This window comes from Garra rufa, chromosome 9 (assembly GCF_049309525.1).
Source record: "Garra rufa chromosome 9, GarRuf1.0, whole genome shotgun sequence".
Taxonomy (NCBI): Eukaryota; Metazoa; Chordata; class Actinopteri; order Cypriniformes; family Cyprinidae; genus Garra; species Garra rufa.
In genome coordinates this window covers 33260653-33279808 of record NC_133369.1, presented here as the reverse complement: position 1 = coordinate 33279808, position 19156 = coordinate 33260653, and the positions used below count along the sequence as shown (strand labels likewise).

The following is a 19156-nucleotide window of genomic DNA, read 5'->3' as shown; positions in this document are numbered from 1 at the left end:
TATAACTCGCAACTGCGAGTTTAGATCACACAATTCTATATAACTCTAAATATAACTTGCAATTGCATGTTTATTTTACACAAATCTGAGGAAAAAAAGTCAGAATTGAGATTAAAAGTCGCAATAAACTTTATTTTTTATTTAGTGGCAGAAACAGGCTTCTATATGTTACAGAGGGAGATGAGAAATGCATTTTATTGTCAAAGACTTGTGCTATCCATACAACTTGTCTTTTAACCAAAAACATGCAGTAGGTATCTTTTAAATCATGGAATAAAAAAAAATAAATAAGTACTTGAAGAGACTGGCTCAAGTACACACAATTTATTCTTTCTTACTTACTTATTGGGAGCCAGAATAACGTACTGCAGTTTTATCTGTACTGTTCAATTCAATTCAATTCAATTATGATATTGTACTCTTCTCTGTAATGTGTCTGATTTTGGAACTCTCTCATTATAATGAGAAAGGAGAGAATCCATGAAAATATGAATTTAGCCCTTCCTTATCAGCATTCAGGTTCTGTTTTAAAAGAAGTGTAATGACATGGAAACTGTTTTTATCATAAGCACCAGAGAGAAAAAAGACAGAGACAGTTTAGAAAAGAAAGAACTATTTACTTCTAAACAACAAAATAATACTAATAAAAAAAGAAAAAGAGAAAACCATCTTTCTCATTCTTTCTTTCTGTATCTCATTCTCTCACACACGAACACTCACGCTTCTAATCACCTGATCTGGTTGTGTGGACACTCATGCTGAGCTTAGCATATGAAATCCATTTAAACACACACTAATATGTAATGGGAAATAGGCTGGAAAATCTGTTGTGCAGGACCGTCATTCTCGACACAGATTCAATCCGAGTCTCCCTCTTCCATGCCAACTGCTCCGACCGCTCCAGCCAACTCTTCCTCACTTCCCTTGAGCCGTTCACCTGTGGATTTACACAAATTCCCAGATATAAACAAGCTATGAACATCAAGTATGTTTTACCAAAGACTCTAAACTCTAGACTCTTTTACCAAAGTGCTCTAATTCTGATCTGGTGATCCACAAAATATTTGTTTTTAAGATTGTATTTAAGAATACTCATTTAATTGTGGGTTTAAGAGGCACCCACAGTGTAGTAGTAATGTTAGGTCAAAGCAGTGCATAGGGACAGGAAATCCATACATGATGTCATTGAGAGACATCAGATCTCCAGAGCTTTTGAACCTTCACAGCAATTAGCCTTACATTAAGCCCTGGTGGAGCTCATTGTGAAATGGCTCTACAAATATAGTTTCCATATTTTACTAATAAAAAAATTTGATGCAGAGATGGATTATTGCTTCAGTTCTACATTGTTTTTTGTTTTGTTTTTTCAAACCTCACACCAGTATAGAAGCCAGTTTCCGCAACTAAATAAAAAAGAAAAGGTAACTGAGACTTTTTCTCTCACAGTTCTGCCTTTTTTTTTGACATGTTAAGAATGTGATTCTGAAGTCAGAATTGCAAGATATATACAATTCTCTAGAATCACATTCTTAAGTTATTAAAGGAGTAGTTCTTAAGTTATTAAAGGAGTAGTTCACTTTCAGAACAAAAATTTAGATATTGTACTCACCCCCTTGTCATCCAAGATGTTCATGTCTTTTACGACTGAAGAAAGAAAGACATGAACATCTTGGATGACAAGGGGGTGAGTACCCTGTTAATTTTTGTTCTGAAAGTGAACTACTCCTTTAATTCAGAATTGTAAGAGATAAGAGATAAGAGATTTTTCCCCCTTTTTTCCTTTCACTGTTCTTGCAATTGCGAGTTAATATCTCGCAATTCTGATTATTTTCTCAGAATTTTGAGATATAAACTCGCAGTTTTGAGTTATAAATCCCAATTCTGAGAAAAATGTCAGAATTGCGAGATACAAACTTGCATTTGCGAGAAAAAAGTTTTTATCTTGCAATTCTGACTTTATAACTCATAACTGCAGGTTTATATTACACAATTGAGAAAGTAAGTCAGATTTGAGTTTATATTACACAATTCTGAGGTGAAAAAAGTCAAAATTGCAAGGTGTAAACTCGCAATTGACTTTTTTATATTTTTTATTCAGTGGCGGAAACAGTCTTCCATACAAAAGACATGTTCATATCAAGAAAAATAATGATAATTATAATAGCATCCACACCAAAAGGCAATAATGTTCTGTTTATTAAAAACATGCTGCATTTGTCCTCTGTCATTTAAAATGCTCAGGCTCTTTCAAGTTAATGTTTTTATTGTTCATCATCAGCTGAAAATATAATTCTGAAAGTGATACCAAGTATATCAATTCTCTATCATTATCATTATAGTTGCATAGATTTGACTATTGTCATGGAATTAGAACCCTTATTGAAACTTTCATTACAGTTATGATTATAGATATCGTCCTTAGTGCGGACAGGCCTCAGGCCTCAGTCAGTGTGTCATGTCATACTCACGTATAAGTTCAGCAATAGCTTTCTGTGTTCGCCTCTCTAATTTCTCAAGCTTCTTGGCAACGTCCCTCTTTAGATCCCTATTATAAACACAATACAAGCACTAAATTAATGAAAATTTTAACTAAAATGGATCTCAATGAACATGATGCATGATTGTGTTTTAGCAGTAAAAATTGAAGATTTGTACCAGTCTGGTTTTCTGGGGGCGAGATTGGCCAGATCCTGAAAACACAAATCAAGAGTGGAAAAAAAAAAGAGAATAAGATTAGTTTATATTCAGGCAAGGTCTGCCAAGTGATCCATGTGAGACAACACTTTGCCACTACAAAATAAATTATAATGTGAGCTTGCAGTATAAATTAAACATAATGAGAAATAATGACAAGTAAACAAGTTTGTAAAGACAAAGCACACATACAAAGCTACCAGTGTAAAACAACTCCTTTGAGCTGGTTCTTTTAATGAATGGTTTAAAACAAGACTCACAAATTATAGGTTTGAAGTTCATACTTCAAAAAAGTAGCAAACTCATTTGCAACATTTCCATTTTTTGTAAATTATTACTTTAGTTTATAAATTAAATAATCAAAAGTGACAGTAAAGTCATTTATAAAGTTACAAATTATATATATTTTAAATAATTGAATTGAATAATTGAACTTATTCAAAGAATTCAGAATTATGGTTTCTAACTAAAAAAAGAAAGATTTTTAATAATTAAGCACCAAATGCAAATACCAAAATTATTTCTGAGGGATCATCTGGCACTGAATACTCTAGATTTCCCATCATATGAATAAATCACATTTAAGATATATAGCAGGGGTCCCCAAACTTTTTTCTGAAAGGGCCACATAATTTTATTTTCTTTAATTGGGGGCCGGGTCGGTTTATAAAAGTACTACTAGTATTATTATTATTTTATTATGATTTTACCTGTATTTATTCTACCTTTTAATGCTACAATAGTTTATTTGCTTATGCACCACACAGACAAATTATAATTTCTTTTAAAAAAAATATACAGCTGCATCTCAATAAATTAGAATGTCATGGAAAAGTTCATTTATTTAAGTAATTCAACTCAAATTTTGAAACTTGTGTATTAAATAAATTTAATGCACACAGACTGAAGTAGTTTAAGTCTTTGGTTCTTTTAATTGTGATGATTTGGCTCACATTTAACAAAAACCCACCAATTCACTATCTCAACAAATTAGAATATGGTGGCATGCTAATCAGATTATCAACTCAAAACACCTGCAAAGGTTTCCTGAGCCTTCAAAATGGTCTCTCAGTTTGGTTCACTAGGCTACACAATCATGGGGAAGACTGCTGATCTGACAGTTGTCCAGAAGACAAGCATTGACACCCTTCACAAGGAGGGTAAGCCACAAACACTCATTGCGAAAGAAGCTGGCTGTTCACAGAGTGCTGTACCCAAGCATGTTAACAGAAAGTTGAGTGAAAGGAAAAAGTGTAGAAGAAAAAGATGCACAACCAACCAAGAGAACCGCAGCCTTGAGAGGCTTGTCAAGCAAAATTGATTCAAGAATCCACTGTTTTTTGAATCACACGTCAAACTCTGCCTTCATCATTTTCAGCGCTTCCACAGACTTTTCAACTGGAAATGGGGCCACTGGTTTCTCAGCTGAAAAACTTTGGGTAACTGGGAGATGAGTGAAGTCTTGCTTTTGCACCTGTCCCACAAGCAGTGCTAGTTTCACCTCAAATGCTATTTTATGCTATTTTAATTTAATTTTTCATTTTCAAAATATGTCTCTAGCATTGTTCAGAGGGCCGGTCCAAATGTGGGGGCGGGCCACATTCGGCCCGCGGGCCTTAGTTTGGGGACCCCTGATATATACAGTATCTCACATAAGAGAGTACACCCCTCACATTTCAGCAACCATTTAGTATATCTTCTCAAGGGACAAAACTATAGAAATTAAACTTAGATTTTAGAGTCAATGTGCAGCTTGTTTAGCAGTATAGATTTACTGTTCTCTGAAAATAACTCAACATACAGTCATTATTATCAAAATAGCTGGCAAAAAAGTGAGTACACCCTAAGTGAACTTGTCCAAAGTGGCAATATATTGTGTTAGGTCATACAGAGGTTTTCCAAGATGGGTTCCATTCGGAACAGGCCTTGCAAGAGTCGATCAACGAAGTTAAGCACTCGTTCTGTGCGTCAGGTGCAGAACCTGGCTTCAAAAAAAAAAAAAAAAAAAAAGATGTATGTGTGCTGCCAGCATTGCTTTAAAGATTGCATAAGTGGAAGGTCAGCTTCACAAGTCGGTTTGTATAGGCGTCATGCCAGAAGAAAGCCTCATCTAAAGCTGGCTCACAAGAAAGCCTGTAAACAGTTTGCTAAAGACAACCTGTCCACCTGTGACTATAAGATAAACTTGTTTGGCTCAGATGGTGTCCAGCATGTGTGGCGATGTCCTGGTGAGTAGTACCAAGAAAACTGTGACTTGCCTACAGTCTAGCATGGTGGTGGTAGCATCATGGTCTGGGGCTGCATGAGTGCTGCTGGTACTGGGGAGCTGCAGTTAATTGAGGGAAACATGGATTGCATTATGTACTGTACATTCTGAAGCAGAACATAATGCCTTCCCTCTAGAAACTAGGCAGAACGGCAGTTTTCCAACATGATAACGATCATAAACACACCACCAAGATGACAACTGCCTTGCTGAGGAAGCTGAAGGTGATGGGGTGGCCAAGTATGTCTCCAGACCTGAACCCATATTAAGCACCTGTGGGGCATCCTCAAACGTAAGGTGGAGAAGCATTGTATGTCTAACGTCCAGCAGCTCCGTGATGCCATTATAAAAAAGTGGAAAAGGATCCCAGCAACAACCTGTGCAGCTCTGGTCAATTCCATGCCCAGGATGATTAAGGCAGTGCCAGATAACAATGGTGCAAACACAGTATATTGACACTTTGGACAAGTTCACTTAGGGTGTACTCACTTTTGGTTATTTACAGGGGACAATAAATCTATACTGCCCCTTGAGAAGATATACTAATATGGTTGCTGAAATGTGAGGGGTGTACTCACTTTTATGACATACTGTGTGTGTGTGTGTATGTATATATATATATATATATATATATATATATGTATATGTATATGTGTGTGTGTATGTATATATATATATATATATATATATATATATATATATATATATATATACACACACATATATACACAGTTGCAATCAAAATTATTCAACCCTCCAGAGACTGCAGTAGTTTACAAATACAAGCTTTTCTGAAGATCCAGGACTTTTGCATCTATAACCAATTACTGGCATATTAAAAGTGATAATGTCAACATATAATGTAATATTTTTGAGTTCTAGGATTTTTTAATAACACAGCTATGTCATAATTATTCAACCCCTGTTTAACATTGCTGTTTTTTAGTCAGTTATTTGTATGGTGGGGAACAAAATTGTCTTAAAACATTATTAAGCCTTTAGAAACTCTATTAGAAAACAAAATTAGCTTGAGCTGTTACACATAAATACAGTTAGCCCATGCATGTGCTGACGTTTTAGTAGCTAATATGACAAAGTCAACACAGCTCTCACAAAAGCCATAGAGAAGCTACAGAGAATAAATAATTGTATTACTTTAGAAAGTCTAAGGCTATATGAAGATTTCCAAGGCATTAAAGGTTCTCAGAGACAGAGCTGGCATCCTTATTCCTTAGTTTAAAATGTGTTGTACCAGAAAACCTTTGAAGGTGTTGAACAAAAAAGCACAATACCATAAAATGCTTGATCAGAACAACTGAGGAAAAACCTGCAATGTACAACCAAAGACTTGTAAGATGACCCAACGAAAGGAGGAAGAACATTTCAATGCAGTATATAAGAAGAACACTAGACAATTATGGCCTTCATGTTGAGACATCTTGCAGAATACTACTCTTGACCAAGAAGAACAAAAAGGCTGACGTGAACATGTTAAAATTAATTAAGATAGACATGTGGAGTTCTGCATGAATGTTTTATAGAGTGATCTGACCAAACTGGAACTTTTTGTACCTATGGATCAGTGGTATGTCTGGTGCAAAAAAGGCAGAGCTTATGAGCAGGAGAACACCATCTTCATCGTCAAACTTTGGGGTGGACCAGTCCTGTTCGAGGGGTGTTTTATTGTAGCAGTAAGTGGAAACCATGACCTATGAAGGACATCATGGATTTTTTGAAGTATCAGGTCATTTTGGCAAGAATTGTGATGCCTTTGGTGCAACCTTTGGACTTTCCTGAAGGGCCATCATCCCTAAGTATACATCCAAAAATTTATGCTTGGTTCAAGGATCAGACATTGAATGTACTTGAGTGGCCTGTTCAGTCTCCAGATTTAATTCTCGTTGAAAATATTTGGTTGAATTTGAAGAAAGAAGTGGCAAAGTGAAAACTAAAGATTATGAGCGATCTGAAAGCTTTTTCAGGCGAGGAATGGGCCAAGATTGCAGTAGAGAGGTGACAGAAGCTTCAAACAAGGATGCAGCTATGAAGCCGCTTCAGGGCAGGTGCGTTGCTAGACCCTTTTTACTGGGGCACGTGAGTTATAATTTACTTTGATAATCCCAAAATAAAGACATTAAACTATATGCAACAACTGAATTGACGCTTCTAAAAGCAACGCAGTTTAACCCTTATGCGGTCTTCGTTTTGGAATCACACTCATGGTCTTTGGGGTCTCTAGAGACCCTTAGCAACAAAACTTAAATTTTGTAACAAAATAATAGTTAAAAAAATATATATAATAATTTTTTTCCTGTTCATTAATGTTTTTGCTCCACAATTGTGCAGTTTTCGTAGGATTTATGCTAATTTTTAAATATATATAAATTATTAAATAAATATTTATTTTTAATAGTTTTATATGCAAAAACAGCTTTTTATGTAAAATTCACTTTACAAAATACCCACATTTTAAACTTTCATTCATGGGGATAGCATGGATAATTTGATATGGCTTAGTGTAAGATTTTTGCCCATTTTTTGGAAAATGCAGTTTTAAAAGTAAAAAAATATAACTTTTACCACTAGATGGCTGCAGAGCACTACTATTGACTAATTGCTATTTGACCAACAATAAGATATTTTTTCACAAGTTTTTTTCAGTTGAGTACATATCTACCTTTTTTTTTTTTTTTTTGACAAATTATGAGAGCAGTTTTTATGGTCTCCAAATGTAGTCCTGTGTGTTTCATGATATGTAGATATGAACTCAACTGAAAAAAACTTGTGAAAAGATATCTTTCAGGTGGTCAAATAGCAAAAAGCATATAGTGGAGCTCTGCAGCCACCTACTGGTAAAAGTATTTTTTTTACGTTTAAAACTGGATTTTCCAAAAGATGGGCAAAACTCTTACACTAAACCATGTGAAATTATCCATTTTATCCCCATGAATGAAATTTAGACATGTGGGTTTTTTATGAAAGGGAATTTTACAAAAAAAGCTGTTTTTGTATAATAACCTATAAAAAATATTAATTTATTAATTTATATATATTACAAAAATATCCTAAATCCTCCAAAAACTGTACACTTGAGGAGTAAAAACATTAATAAACAGGAAAATAACATTTGTTTTGTTTTTTTAACTATTATTTTATAACAAAAATTGCATTTTGTTGCCTGGGGTCTCCAGAGACCCCAAAGACCACGAACATGAGTATTTTTTTCACACTAACATAAAATCAAGCTATCATTCCAATTTAATTTTTTATTTGTAGATCAAGATAGTGTTGACTGATTTACAAAGTCTCATACCATTTGGACAAAGGGAACATTTTTTTAAATTTTAGCGAACGCCATTCGGGGTCCAGAAATCCCCCGAAGACCGCATAAGGGTTAATGGAAGACAACGCGCACGTCGTGCAGCCTTTTGCGCAGAAGTACTTGGTTACACAAGTTTGTATAGGTAATTATGTTGTAAATGCATTTGTCAAGCAGTTTGTGATGCATTTTGGAAACAGGAGATGAGCGCCTGATCTAATGCGCCACCTGGCCCGTTCTCGACTTACTTTTAGTCATTATTTGGGTAGCACACATATTCTGAATGCCTTCATCAGAATTCAAATTAGCCATTTTAATCTAGATTAATTCCAAGATTTAATCTAGATTAAAAAAAATTAATCTATGCCCACCCCTAGTATTTATACATTTCTCTAATAGTGTACTAATGCCTTTGTTGAGTTGCTTTTACAAAATTGTGTTCTCTGCAGCAAAATGTCTTGCAGGTCAAGGGAGTTGAATAATTTCGATTGCAACTGTATATATACACACACACACACACACATTAAAAAAAAATGTTGTTTTACATTGTAATAATTTTTCACAATATTACTGTATCCTTGATTTAATAAATTTGGCATTAGTGACTAAACATTAAAAACATTTTAAAAAACATTAATTGATCCAAAATTTGACCAGTAGAATACAGTGCCCTCCACTAATATTGGCACCCTTGGTAAATATGAGCAAAAGTGGATGTGAAAATAAATCTGCATAATTTATCCTTTTGATTTCTCATTCAAAAAATTCACAAAATTCTAACCTGTCATTGAAGTAAATCAATAGAACCTAGGGGTGAAATCTCATTATGAAATAAATGTTTTTCTCTAGTTCACGTTGACCACTATTATTGGCACCCAATTATTGCAACATCCTTTTCCCAAGATAACAGTTCTGAGTTTTCTCCAACAATGTCTTATGAGTTTGGAGAACACCTGACAAGAGATCAGAGACCATTCCTTCATACAGAATCTCTCTAGATTCTCCAGAATCTCTCTCTTCCCAGCTTCATGTTGGTGCTTCTTCTCTTCAGTTTCTATACAGGGTTCAGGTCAGGGAACTGGGACGGCCATGGTAGAAGCTTCCTTCTGTGCTCAGTGACACAATTTTTGTGTTGATTTTAATGTTTGTTTTGGATCATCGTCCTGCTGGAAGATGCAACCATGGCCCATTATAAGATTTCTAACAGAGGCAGTCAGGTTTTTATTTTTTATCTGCTAGTATTTGATAGAATCCATGAAGCCATGTATCTAAACAAGATGTACAGGACCTCTGGCAGAAAAATAGGTCCACAACATTAAAGACCCAGCAGTATTTTTAACCGTGGGCATGGGGTACTTTTTTATCCCTGTCTGCACCAAAACCATCAGGAGGGTTAGCTGCCAAAAAGCTAATTTTTAGTTTCATCTGACCATAGAAGCCAGTCCTGTTTGAAGTTCCAATCATGTCTGACAACTGAATATGCTGAAGTTTGTTTTTGGGTGAGCCGGGAGGATTTTTTCTTGAAACCCTCTGGAACAACATGTGGTGATGTAGGGGCTGTTTGATCATTTTATTTTAGGCTTTCTGACCCCAAGACTCAACAATTCTCTGCAATTCTCCAACTGTGATACTTGGAGAGTCTTTGGCCACTCAAACTCTCCTCATCGTGCATTTGGATGATATAGACACACGTCCTCTTCTAGGCAGATTTGTAACATCTTTAGTTGATTGGAACTTCTTCATTTTTGCCCTGACGGTGTTAATGGGGATTTTCAATGCTTTAGCTCTTTTCTTACAGCCTCTTTCTATTTTGTGAAGCTCAACAAACTTGTTCTGCACATCAGAACTACATTCTTTGGTTTTACTTCTTGTGATGGATGATTAAGGGAATTTGGCTTTTGTGTTCCTCATATTTATAATCCTGTGAAACAGAAAGTCATGACTGGACAATTTTATACTCCTAGCCACCCTGGTGTGCTAAAAAATTGTAATATTAATGAGAATATACTTTAGAGATATTTTACTTAGACAAATTTTTAGGGGTGCCAATAATTGTGGCCAATGTGAAATAGAGAAAAACATTTATTTCATAATGAGATATCCCCCCCCATTTTCCATCGTTTTACTTCAATGAAAGGTTAGAATTTTGTGAATTTTTTGAATGAAAAATCTAAAGGATAAACAATGCAGATTTATTTTCACAGTCACCTTTGCTCATATTTACTAAGGGTGCCAATATTTGTAGAGGGCACTGTATATATACAGAAAACACTGGTGCTCTCCATATGGTATCATGTTTGAAAACTAAGACTTTGTATCAAAGGACAAATCCACTCACCACTTCCTCAATCACAGGCTCTGGGTTTGCAGCTTCCAGCTGGTCTTTGACCTTGTCCTCCACTACAGTAATATGAAACAAGACCAGTCAGACAACCTGTAACCCAACACCTGATCACCTGCTGTAACATTATCACCCAGCATCACGATTACTGAACGCTCTGTTTAATTTGCAGGTATAAACATTTGAAAAAATAAATTTAAAGGTAGAGCCAGTAATATTTTTTTTTGCAGAAGTGTTCTCACCTGATGCAGGTTTTGCTTTAGGCACCTGTCTCTCCCTCAGCTCTTCATCCTCTGGTGTGTAATTCCTCAGCTTCAGCTCTCTGCAAACATAATTCCAGAAATGTTTTGTCACTGCCTCTATTATAACCTCTCAAGGAGATATTACACACAAATAATCCATGAAAACCGCAGTAACCAGCAGGTGGCACTGCAGATAAACATTTAGCAGCTGGTGCTATTGGATTTCTGAATTCGGCCTGTGGCGGCATCCAGAATACATTCGCTCACCATGTGTACAAAGCATCCCTTCATCTTTGTATCACTAGCTAATTAGCATGTAGCACCTGGCCGTGTCTGGGGACTGCAGTCTCACAGCTGAGAGGGGTTGAAATGAGCCCAATTATGCCATCGCTTAACAGGCAGGTCTATTAACATCTTTGCAAGTTACAGCAAAATTGGGTGCTGGATTTCCAGGGGAGCATAGAGCATTTTTCACAGTGTGATCAGAAGATGGACATGAAGGTTTGTTTCAGATTGTCCAGGAGACTTACTATTCACTTTCTTTAGATGGCTCAGTGGTTTGTCTCCAGAGATGTGTGCCCATTTTGTACTCAGAAAAGGGGCTAGACTAGAGCAGACCCACATTCATCACCGCCTTATGAATAAATAATTGATATTTGGAAAAAAGTAATAGGTATAAACTCACAAGTAATTAAGGTATATGTAATTAGTTTTTACACCAAATGACACACATTGTCATTAAACAGAAGCTTTTCTTTAAAATGGTCTAAACGTTTTTGAAACCACATGAATCCAATGTCAATAAATACATGGGTCAAACATGTTAAGATGTCCACATCAACAGAAATTTACAAAAGTGATTTGTGTCCATAGAAAGCACATTCAATGCAAGTAAAGTGTCTACTTTTAAGGTTTCAAATAAAGTTTGAGAAAAATGTCAAAATTTGGTTGAAATAAAGTTACATTGCTATTCAGTGTAACAATATTTATGTAAAAATTCATACAACATGCTTATTCTGACTTGTATATATATTAAAATATATAAAAGAATAAGGGAGCATATTAAATTTTAGTGTTTTAAATGAGTAAAAAATTCTTACTGACAAATACGTAAAACGCAAAATGTAGAAGTACAACTAATTAGTATTTGGAGTGAAAGTAATTTATCTTTTAATATGTAATAAATAGATTTTTGTAAATATGCTTGACAAGATTGACACAATGAATGAGATTTTAGTGGGTGTCTTCTGTAAATTAGGTATGATATTTATTTTTTGCTCAGAATAACAAAAAATGAAAATGCAATGAAATTAAACAGAAAACTTTATTTTTTGGGAAAAACAACAACAAATTTAAAGCAGTATTACACTTGTTTTTATGCTTAAACCCTTTTACGTCTTTGACCCACATACATTTCTCAGAACCTGATTCGTATGTCACTAAAGTATATTTCTGAAAAAAAAAATCCTATTCTTAATCACCACTTTTTTCTTTTCTTTTCTTTTTTTTTTTCAAACAAAGCACATGAATATGAGGCATGTGATTGGCTAATTACTGCTCCAGAGCAGGATTTCATATCCTTAGGTAAAAAGTGGTACAAACTAAATTCTAAATTCCAAGTGTGAAACATGCCTTTATCCAGGGTTTAGAATTAGGGCTGTCGCGATAACCGCAATATCGCAATACCGCGCTATTGACGTGCATAACCGCAGAGGAATGCAACAACCGCAGCAACCGCGATATTTGCCTGTTTTCTTTTTTCCTAAGGATTTGCCCTTCTCACTTAATGCCTGTGTGCTGAATATTAAATCAGTAATAAGTTAGTAATGATAACATAATGTGTTTATTATGAGGCTCAGTAGATATGCACTTAACAAGCCTAAACAGACAGCGAATGAGAGAGAGATCGACTGAGCTTGTGCGATTACCTTCGTCTGTCTTTCAGACCGAGTCAGGTATGTATGTGAAACTAGCTTGTCATGTCCAAGGAAAGTGAAATCTCTGTCTTAAAATCGATGCTCTGCTGGTCAGCTGAGCCTTTAAAAGTGGCGATTAAAGTTAAAATGATTTCAACTTCGTGTTTCATTACATCTCTCTTTAAATAAATAAGCGTTTTTGAAGGTGTAGTTGAATGAACGGTTTAAAGACTTACTCAAAGATAGTCTGTTGCCTCCATCTTGTGGCTTAAAAATGAAACTGCACTGACTGACAGCTCGCCTAGAACACGCAGGTGAAATACTGACAGAAAGTCTCTTGTCCAGTCAGACTCGAGGGTGCGCGCTAACTGTTGTATATACGAAGATTTCAGATGCAAAGCCTCTAAATATGTCTGACATTTTTCTTCAAAATTTGCATTTCTTTCTGGCTAGGTTTCTATGTAAGAACTGTTTACTTCACTTTCATGTATCAACGCGATTTGGTTTCGGTTTATTGATTTCTGAATATGACCTTACATTGTAACAGCCTACACACAGTTGTGCAACTTGTAAAATGTCATGTGGTGCGACTCCAAAAATTAAAGATTAAATCAAAGTTATTTTTACCTTGAAAATTATTTTTAAATGTTTTGAAACAATTATTAAGAGAAGAAAAATGTGTAATTGTGTTACTTGATGGTTACACCACATGACATTTTTTGAGCCAATAAACTAGAACTAGAGTAAAACTTAAAGGGATAGTTCACCTAAAAATGAAAATTCTGTCATTAATTATTCACTCTTACGTTGTTCCAAACATGCAAGACATTCATTCATCTTCAGACACAAATTATGATATTTTTGATGAAATCCAAGAGCTTTCTGACCCTGCATAAACAGCAACGCAACTGACGTTCAAGGCCCAGAAAGGTAGTAAGGACATCGTTGAAATTGTCCATGCGACATCAGTGGTTCAACCTTAATTTTCTGAAGCCACAAGAATACTTTTTGTGCACGAAGAAAATTAATTATTAATACTCAATGGGGCGTTACAGGTTTGGAATGACATGAGGGTCAGTAATTAATGACAGAATTTAAATTTTTAGGTAAAGTATTTTTTAAATATTAAGCATGATCTTAACTTATTTTAAGTGTATAAGCATTAAACTTGTCTTTAAAATTGTATGTTTAAAATTTTTAAACCATAAAAAACAAACATAAAAAAAAGCAAAAGTACACATTTTTAAACTAGACTTCTAAAAGATGATTTCTTTTCCTTATCATGCACACTTTTATCTGTCATTGACCCGACTACAACAAGCCCACATTCATCACCACTTGATCTAAATGAGTGCCAGAAGAGTCAAACCATGTAATTAGATGGGCTGGGACCACAAACAGATTGTTAATGTCAGCTGTGTCACCATTCCTTTTCAAAGCTCTTGGGTGGAGGGTTATCAAACTAAAGCATAATGAAATGGAAAAACATGTCATCAAACACAAAGCATCGCAACCGCTACCTTATTAATACTCAATTTCACAGCCAAACCCTATCAAGGCCCTGCAAAGTTGCACCAAATATTATGACCCCAAACAAGACCAGTGAAGGATTTTGGAAAAACAATAGACTAAAACAAAGAGCTCTGAACTCCTCCCTGTCCTCAGCTTTCCTGAAAAAGACTTCCTGACCACCTGCTGGAAAAATACAGGACCACTGGCTTTCCTCATCTACAGTAGAGCAGCCAAACAATCCAACACTTTCAGAACGTCAACAGCCATTTGTCAAACTCTAAGTGAGCATTTCGAACATCCTGGAGTCCTGAATAATTTGTGGCCAAGGGATTGGGCGAATTGGCTAGAACAGTATCCTGTTTTTCTAATTTCATTCACATACAGAAAGACAGATTAATGCTCAAGGGAAAAGCTCTTGAAGTGGACGGAGCTGAACTGAGGGCCTTGACAGTTTGGTGGAAGGTCTCTCATTTCTCAGAGCTTTCCAAACAACCAAGGGGACCATCATCGGGCTTCCTTCAACCTAAAATAAGCAGCAGTGGTACAGTAAATCCTGACCGCTGACAAAACTCATTTAGAGATAACAGAAATAAAAATGCGATATGGTAAGATGGGTTGCTTTGTATGGGAACATTTTCAAGTCAAGACGGACATTTGACATTTGTCCTACTGCTTAAGCTGTGACAAAATACTGTCTGGCACAGGTGAAAGGCTGAGCTTCTTTCAGACGTTGAGCATATGTTCATTATCTGCCTCACCTCACTTCAGAATTTTGACAGGTTTAACAAAAAGACCAAACTGTTGCCTAACAAAAGTGGATGTTTCTACTTATTCAGCATGGAACTCAATAAGCAGAAAACAATGATGCACAATAAAGTACACTGCTGTTCAAATGGGTCTGTAATTTCTTCCATGTTTTTCAAGTCTTTCATGCTCACAAAAAGTGTATTTATTTGATAAAAAAATACAGTAAAACAAATATTGTGAAATATTATTACAATTCAAAACGACTGCTTTCTATTTCAGTATATTTTAAATAGGAGTGTACACAACTAGTCGAATATTTGCTCTGTAATTATTATTCTGAAATAAAAGCACTATTTTAGTTGTTGTGTATAATGCCTAATAATAGCCCAAATATTATAATTATAAATGCCCATTCATAATTTTAAAACGTAATTTATTTCTATTATTCAAAGCTGCATTTTCAGCATCATTAATCCAGTCTTCAGTGTCACATGATTCTTCAAAAATTCTAATATGCTGATTTGCTAACAAGAACCTATTTACTATTTTTTTTTACTATATTTTTTTCACTATTAACGTTAAAAATGGTAATTTACACTACCAGTCAAAAGATTTTTATTGTTTTCTTCTCTTCTGCTCACAAAGCCTACATTTATTTGATCCAAAGTACAGCAAAAACAGTAACATTCTGAAATTTACTATTTAACTGTTTTCTATTTGAATGTATTTTAAAATGTAATTTGTCCCTGTGATTTCAAAGCTGAATTTTTGGCATCATTACTCCAGTCACATGATCCTTCAGAAATCATTCTAATATTCTGATTTGCTGCTCAAAAAACATATATTATTATTATTATTGTTGAAAACAGCAGAGTGGAATTTTTCCAGGTTTCTTTATAAATGTCTTTATCATCACTTTTGATCAATTTAAAAGCATCCTTGCTAAATAAAAGTATTTATGTCTTTCCCAGAAAAAGATACTAAGGTTAACATAGGCTTTTATTTCAGATAAATGCTGATCTGAATGCTTTTTTTCTATTCATCAAAAAATGGTGAAAAACATGTACTGTTTCAAATATTGATAAAAAAAATGCAAATCAGCATATTAGAATAATTTCTATAGGATAATAATGTGTGGCTTAGTGAGCAGAAGAGACTTTTTTAAAAAACAAAAATCTTACTGTTAAAAAACTTTTGACTGGTAGTGTATGTTGTGCTACTTGATATTTTTGTGGAAACTGGTACATTTTTTCAGAATTTGATGAATCATCAAAATCTTTTTTAATAAATGTCGTTCTACTGTCACTTTTGAATGGAAGTATTAATTTTTAGGGTATTAAATTGAAAGTTCATTTTTATTTACTAATCACAAAACAGTTCATTAAAAAAATCCCTTTTATGACTAGTTTATTATTTTTTTTATTACAATGAACTCAATTATAATAGAAATTGTCACTGATTTTCTAAAGACAAGTAGATTATCTTTCAGGTACGGCAGCATAAAAAGTGTCAAAATAACCAGTGTGCTGGGTGGTGAATTACCTCTCATTGTTTCCCAACGGTGTTGTCATTTTAATCATGCATGTTTAAGGAGACACACCTTGAAACATTCTCTCCCTGACAACCTCCAATATCATCTCCATTTCAAAAAACAAAGTTAAAGCCTATTAGCCATACAATTATGAATCTATTAAGTGTAAAATAGGTTAACTTTGTTATTGACTTGCTCTCATGTTGTTTTATAGCATTATTCTGCATTACACAGTTTTGAAAGGACATGAACGTGAGTAAACAACACACTTTGTTTTTTTTTGTTTTTTTATATATATATATATATATATATATATATATGGATACTATTAACATTTACTAAGGGAGATGTAGTCCAGATATTAGGTGATGATTGTTTAGAAACCTTTGCAAACTGTCAAAGCCAAACTCTCAAACTCTTGAGTTTAGGGAGGGGAGCACGAGGCTTCTGTGAAGCTGAATGTAAACAATGGAAAAAAAAAAGCAAAGAGCTTGAGGCCTTGGCTTGAGCTTGAAATAGTGCTGAGAGCGAGAGAGACCTTTACCTCACAGCCCTTCTTAAGATCATATAAACAGAGTACAGCTTTGTTATTTATTGTCCATTTACAACAGGCGGTCTACTCAACTAGGCCCTATTTGTTTCTAAACGGTACAACTGGGAATTCAGTTTTATATCCTTGAATCTGTATAAATGACACATTTTTTGTTTTTGTTTTTTTACCTGTGTCTGTCCTCTGTCTCAGAGTCCCCCAGAGCTCTTTTTCTCTCAGGCTCTCCATCTTCAGATGCATGTCCCTAAAGTTAAAAAACAACTAGTTAATATGAGCAAAGAGACAAAATCCAAATTATGATCGAAAAATCTAATAAGACTAAGATAAAATTAAAGTGCAGGAAAGTTCTAATACACAATGAAAGAGCAAAAGCTTCCTCAAATGTACACATTTGAGGAAACAAAAAACAAATATTCATAAACGATTAAAAGGTACTTCCCAGGTTCAACGTTAAACTCTAACAACATTTTGGCACACCGGTAGCCACTGATAATAACTGACTTGTTCCTCATTTCTCAAGGGAATGCTTGCGGTGACAAGAAGGCAGTTGTTATGTTATTGTAGCCTAAATATGACAAATCCTCATTCCATTAATTGTGTTGGTTATTTCTTTATTCTGTAAGTTACCAGAACTCTTTATCAGTTTACATGAGGTTAAACTAGCCTAAACTGGTTTGCTGTTCAAACTGAACTAAATAGGAAGGTATGCTACTTGCTACACATTAGTGTGATACACATTAGTAAAAAAAAAAAAAGTATTTGTTTAACGATTATTCAAACACTACATATATTTTTAAAGGTAAACTACCTTCTTTTGATAAAAAAAAATAAGTGAATTCATTCACAGACAAATTATGAAAAAATACAAGAGCTAAAATTACTAGAATTTAAAACTTCTCATAAAGCAATGCAATGATTTCCTGTTATGCTAACCCGCTTATTAAAGCATGTTAGCCCGTGAGCGCGCTTTTCCCCCTCGTCTTAAAGAAAATAACATTTATTACGACTCTCACTTGAAGTTGCCGGTCTCGTAGAGCTTTTAACCTTTCTTTTCTTTTCAAAGCTTGCTCTTGTAAAGATCCCACAGGTTTCTCCATGGTGAAAATAAAGCATGGGTAGCAGGATCGATTAATCTGTATCGATTACGCAGTCTGTTCAGAACTTGATAGAAGAGCAACGAACACATCGATTTTACTACTCAACTTGTCAGACTTCAACATATAAACAGGTAAAATATGTAAATAATACATGTATATGTATATACTATAATACAATTACTAATTACAGTGACAACATAATGATAATATCACATTAGTGATATAATAATAAATTAAAAAAAAAATAATACATTAGTCCACATTAGTGCATATCCACCTTACGTTTTCTTAAGAGTTGGCGCGGCTAATTGTAAATTATGTCTGGCTTTTGGTCTTATTTGCTTCCAGCAATTTTTAGCTTTACAAAACAGCTCGTTTTTGCTGCTTGATATTACAGACTGGTCTTATCATATTATTTTAATGTATTATCTTAATTATGAACACAATGGTTTGTAGAGCAAACAGTTTTACCGTTTACTACACTTCGTTATTCATCTGGTTATTTCCCTTATGAACCGAAAGTCTAACACATTACCAAATAACAGCTTACTTTCGCATTGAAAAATAAGGTGGATTGAATGATGGCATTCAGTTGGAATTCAATAGAGGTTAGTAGGAATGCACTGATACTAGTGCCATATGCAGGACTTCTGATTTTTGTGATCTGGTAGGCTGTGGAAGACTTTCATGCCTACACATGTGGTTAAGTTTTAGTCATTATGTGTATTGGCTTAGATAGGGTTTTCACTTACATCACGTTTTGGTCAGTTACCCGGATATGCGGCCATATTGGCGATACTCAGATGTAAACAACAGCATGGACTGCACGAATAATGTACTACTGAATACATTGTTCTGCGTATACTCTGTTTAAACCATGGAAAAAAAACTTGTGGAAACTGCTAAATCATATAAAGAAGGACTTAGTAAGCAGAAAAAGA

General features: G+C 34.6%; 1 protein-coding gene across 1 annotated transcript; it reads right to left on the bottom strand.

Annotated features, from left to right (window-relative positions):
• Positions 1-596: 596 nt before the first annotated feature.
• ccdc12 (coiled-coil domain containing 12) lies at positions 597-18260 on the bottom strand. Its single transcript, XM_073847042.1, has 7 exons — positions 18132-18260; positions 17289-17362; positions 10863-10942; positions 10618-10679; positions 2656-2690; positions 2469-2545; positions 597-937 (listed from the first exon to the last, which is right to left on the bottom strand). The coding sequence occupies exons 1-7, from the start codon at positions 18213-18215 to the stop codon at positions 858-860; spliced, it is 492 nt and encodes a 163-aa protein (XP_073703143.1). The 5' UTR covers positions 18216-18260; the 3' UTR covers positions 597-857.
• Between the last annotated feature and the right edge of the window lie 896 nt (positions 18261-19156).

Bases quoted from the DNA above. Each gene is read 5' to 3' on its own strand.
- ccdc12 (XM_073847042.1), bottom strand. From the start codon at position 18,215: ATGGAGAAACCTGTGGGATCTTTACAAGAGCAAGCTTTGAAAAGAAAA. The intron at 10,680-10,862 runs GTGAGAACACTT...ATATTACTGTAG, and splicing joins TAAAGCAAAACCTGCATCAG to TGGAGGACAAGGTCAAAGAC. The intron at 938-2,468 runs GTGAGTATGACA...GTAAATCCACAG, and splicing joins AGCTATTGCTGAACTTATAC to GTGAACGGCTCAAGGGAAGT.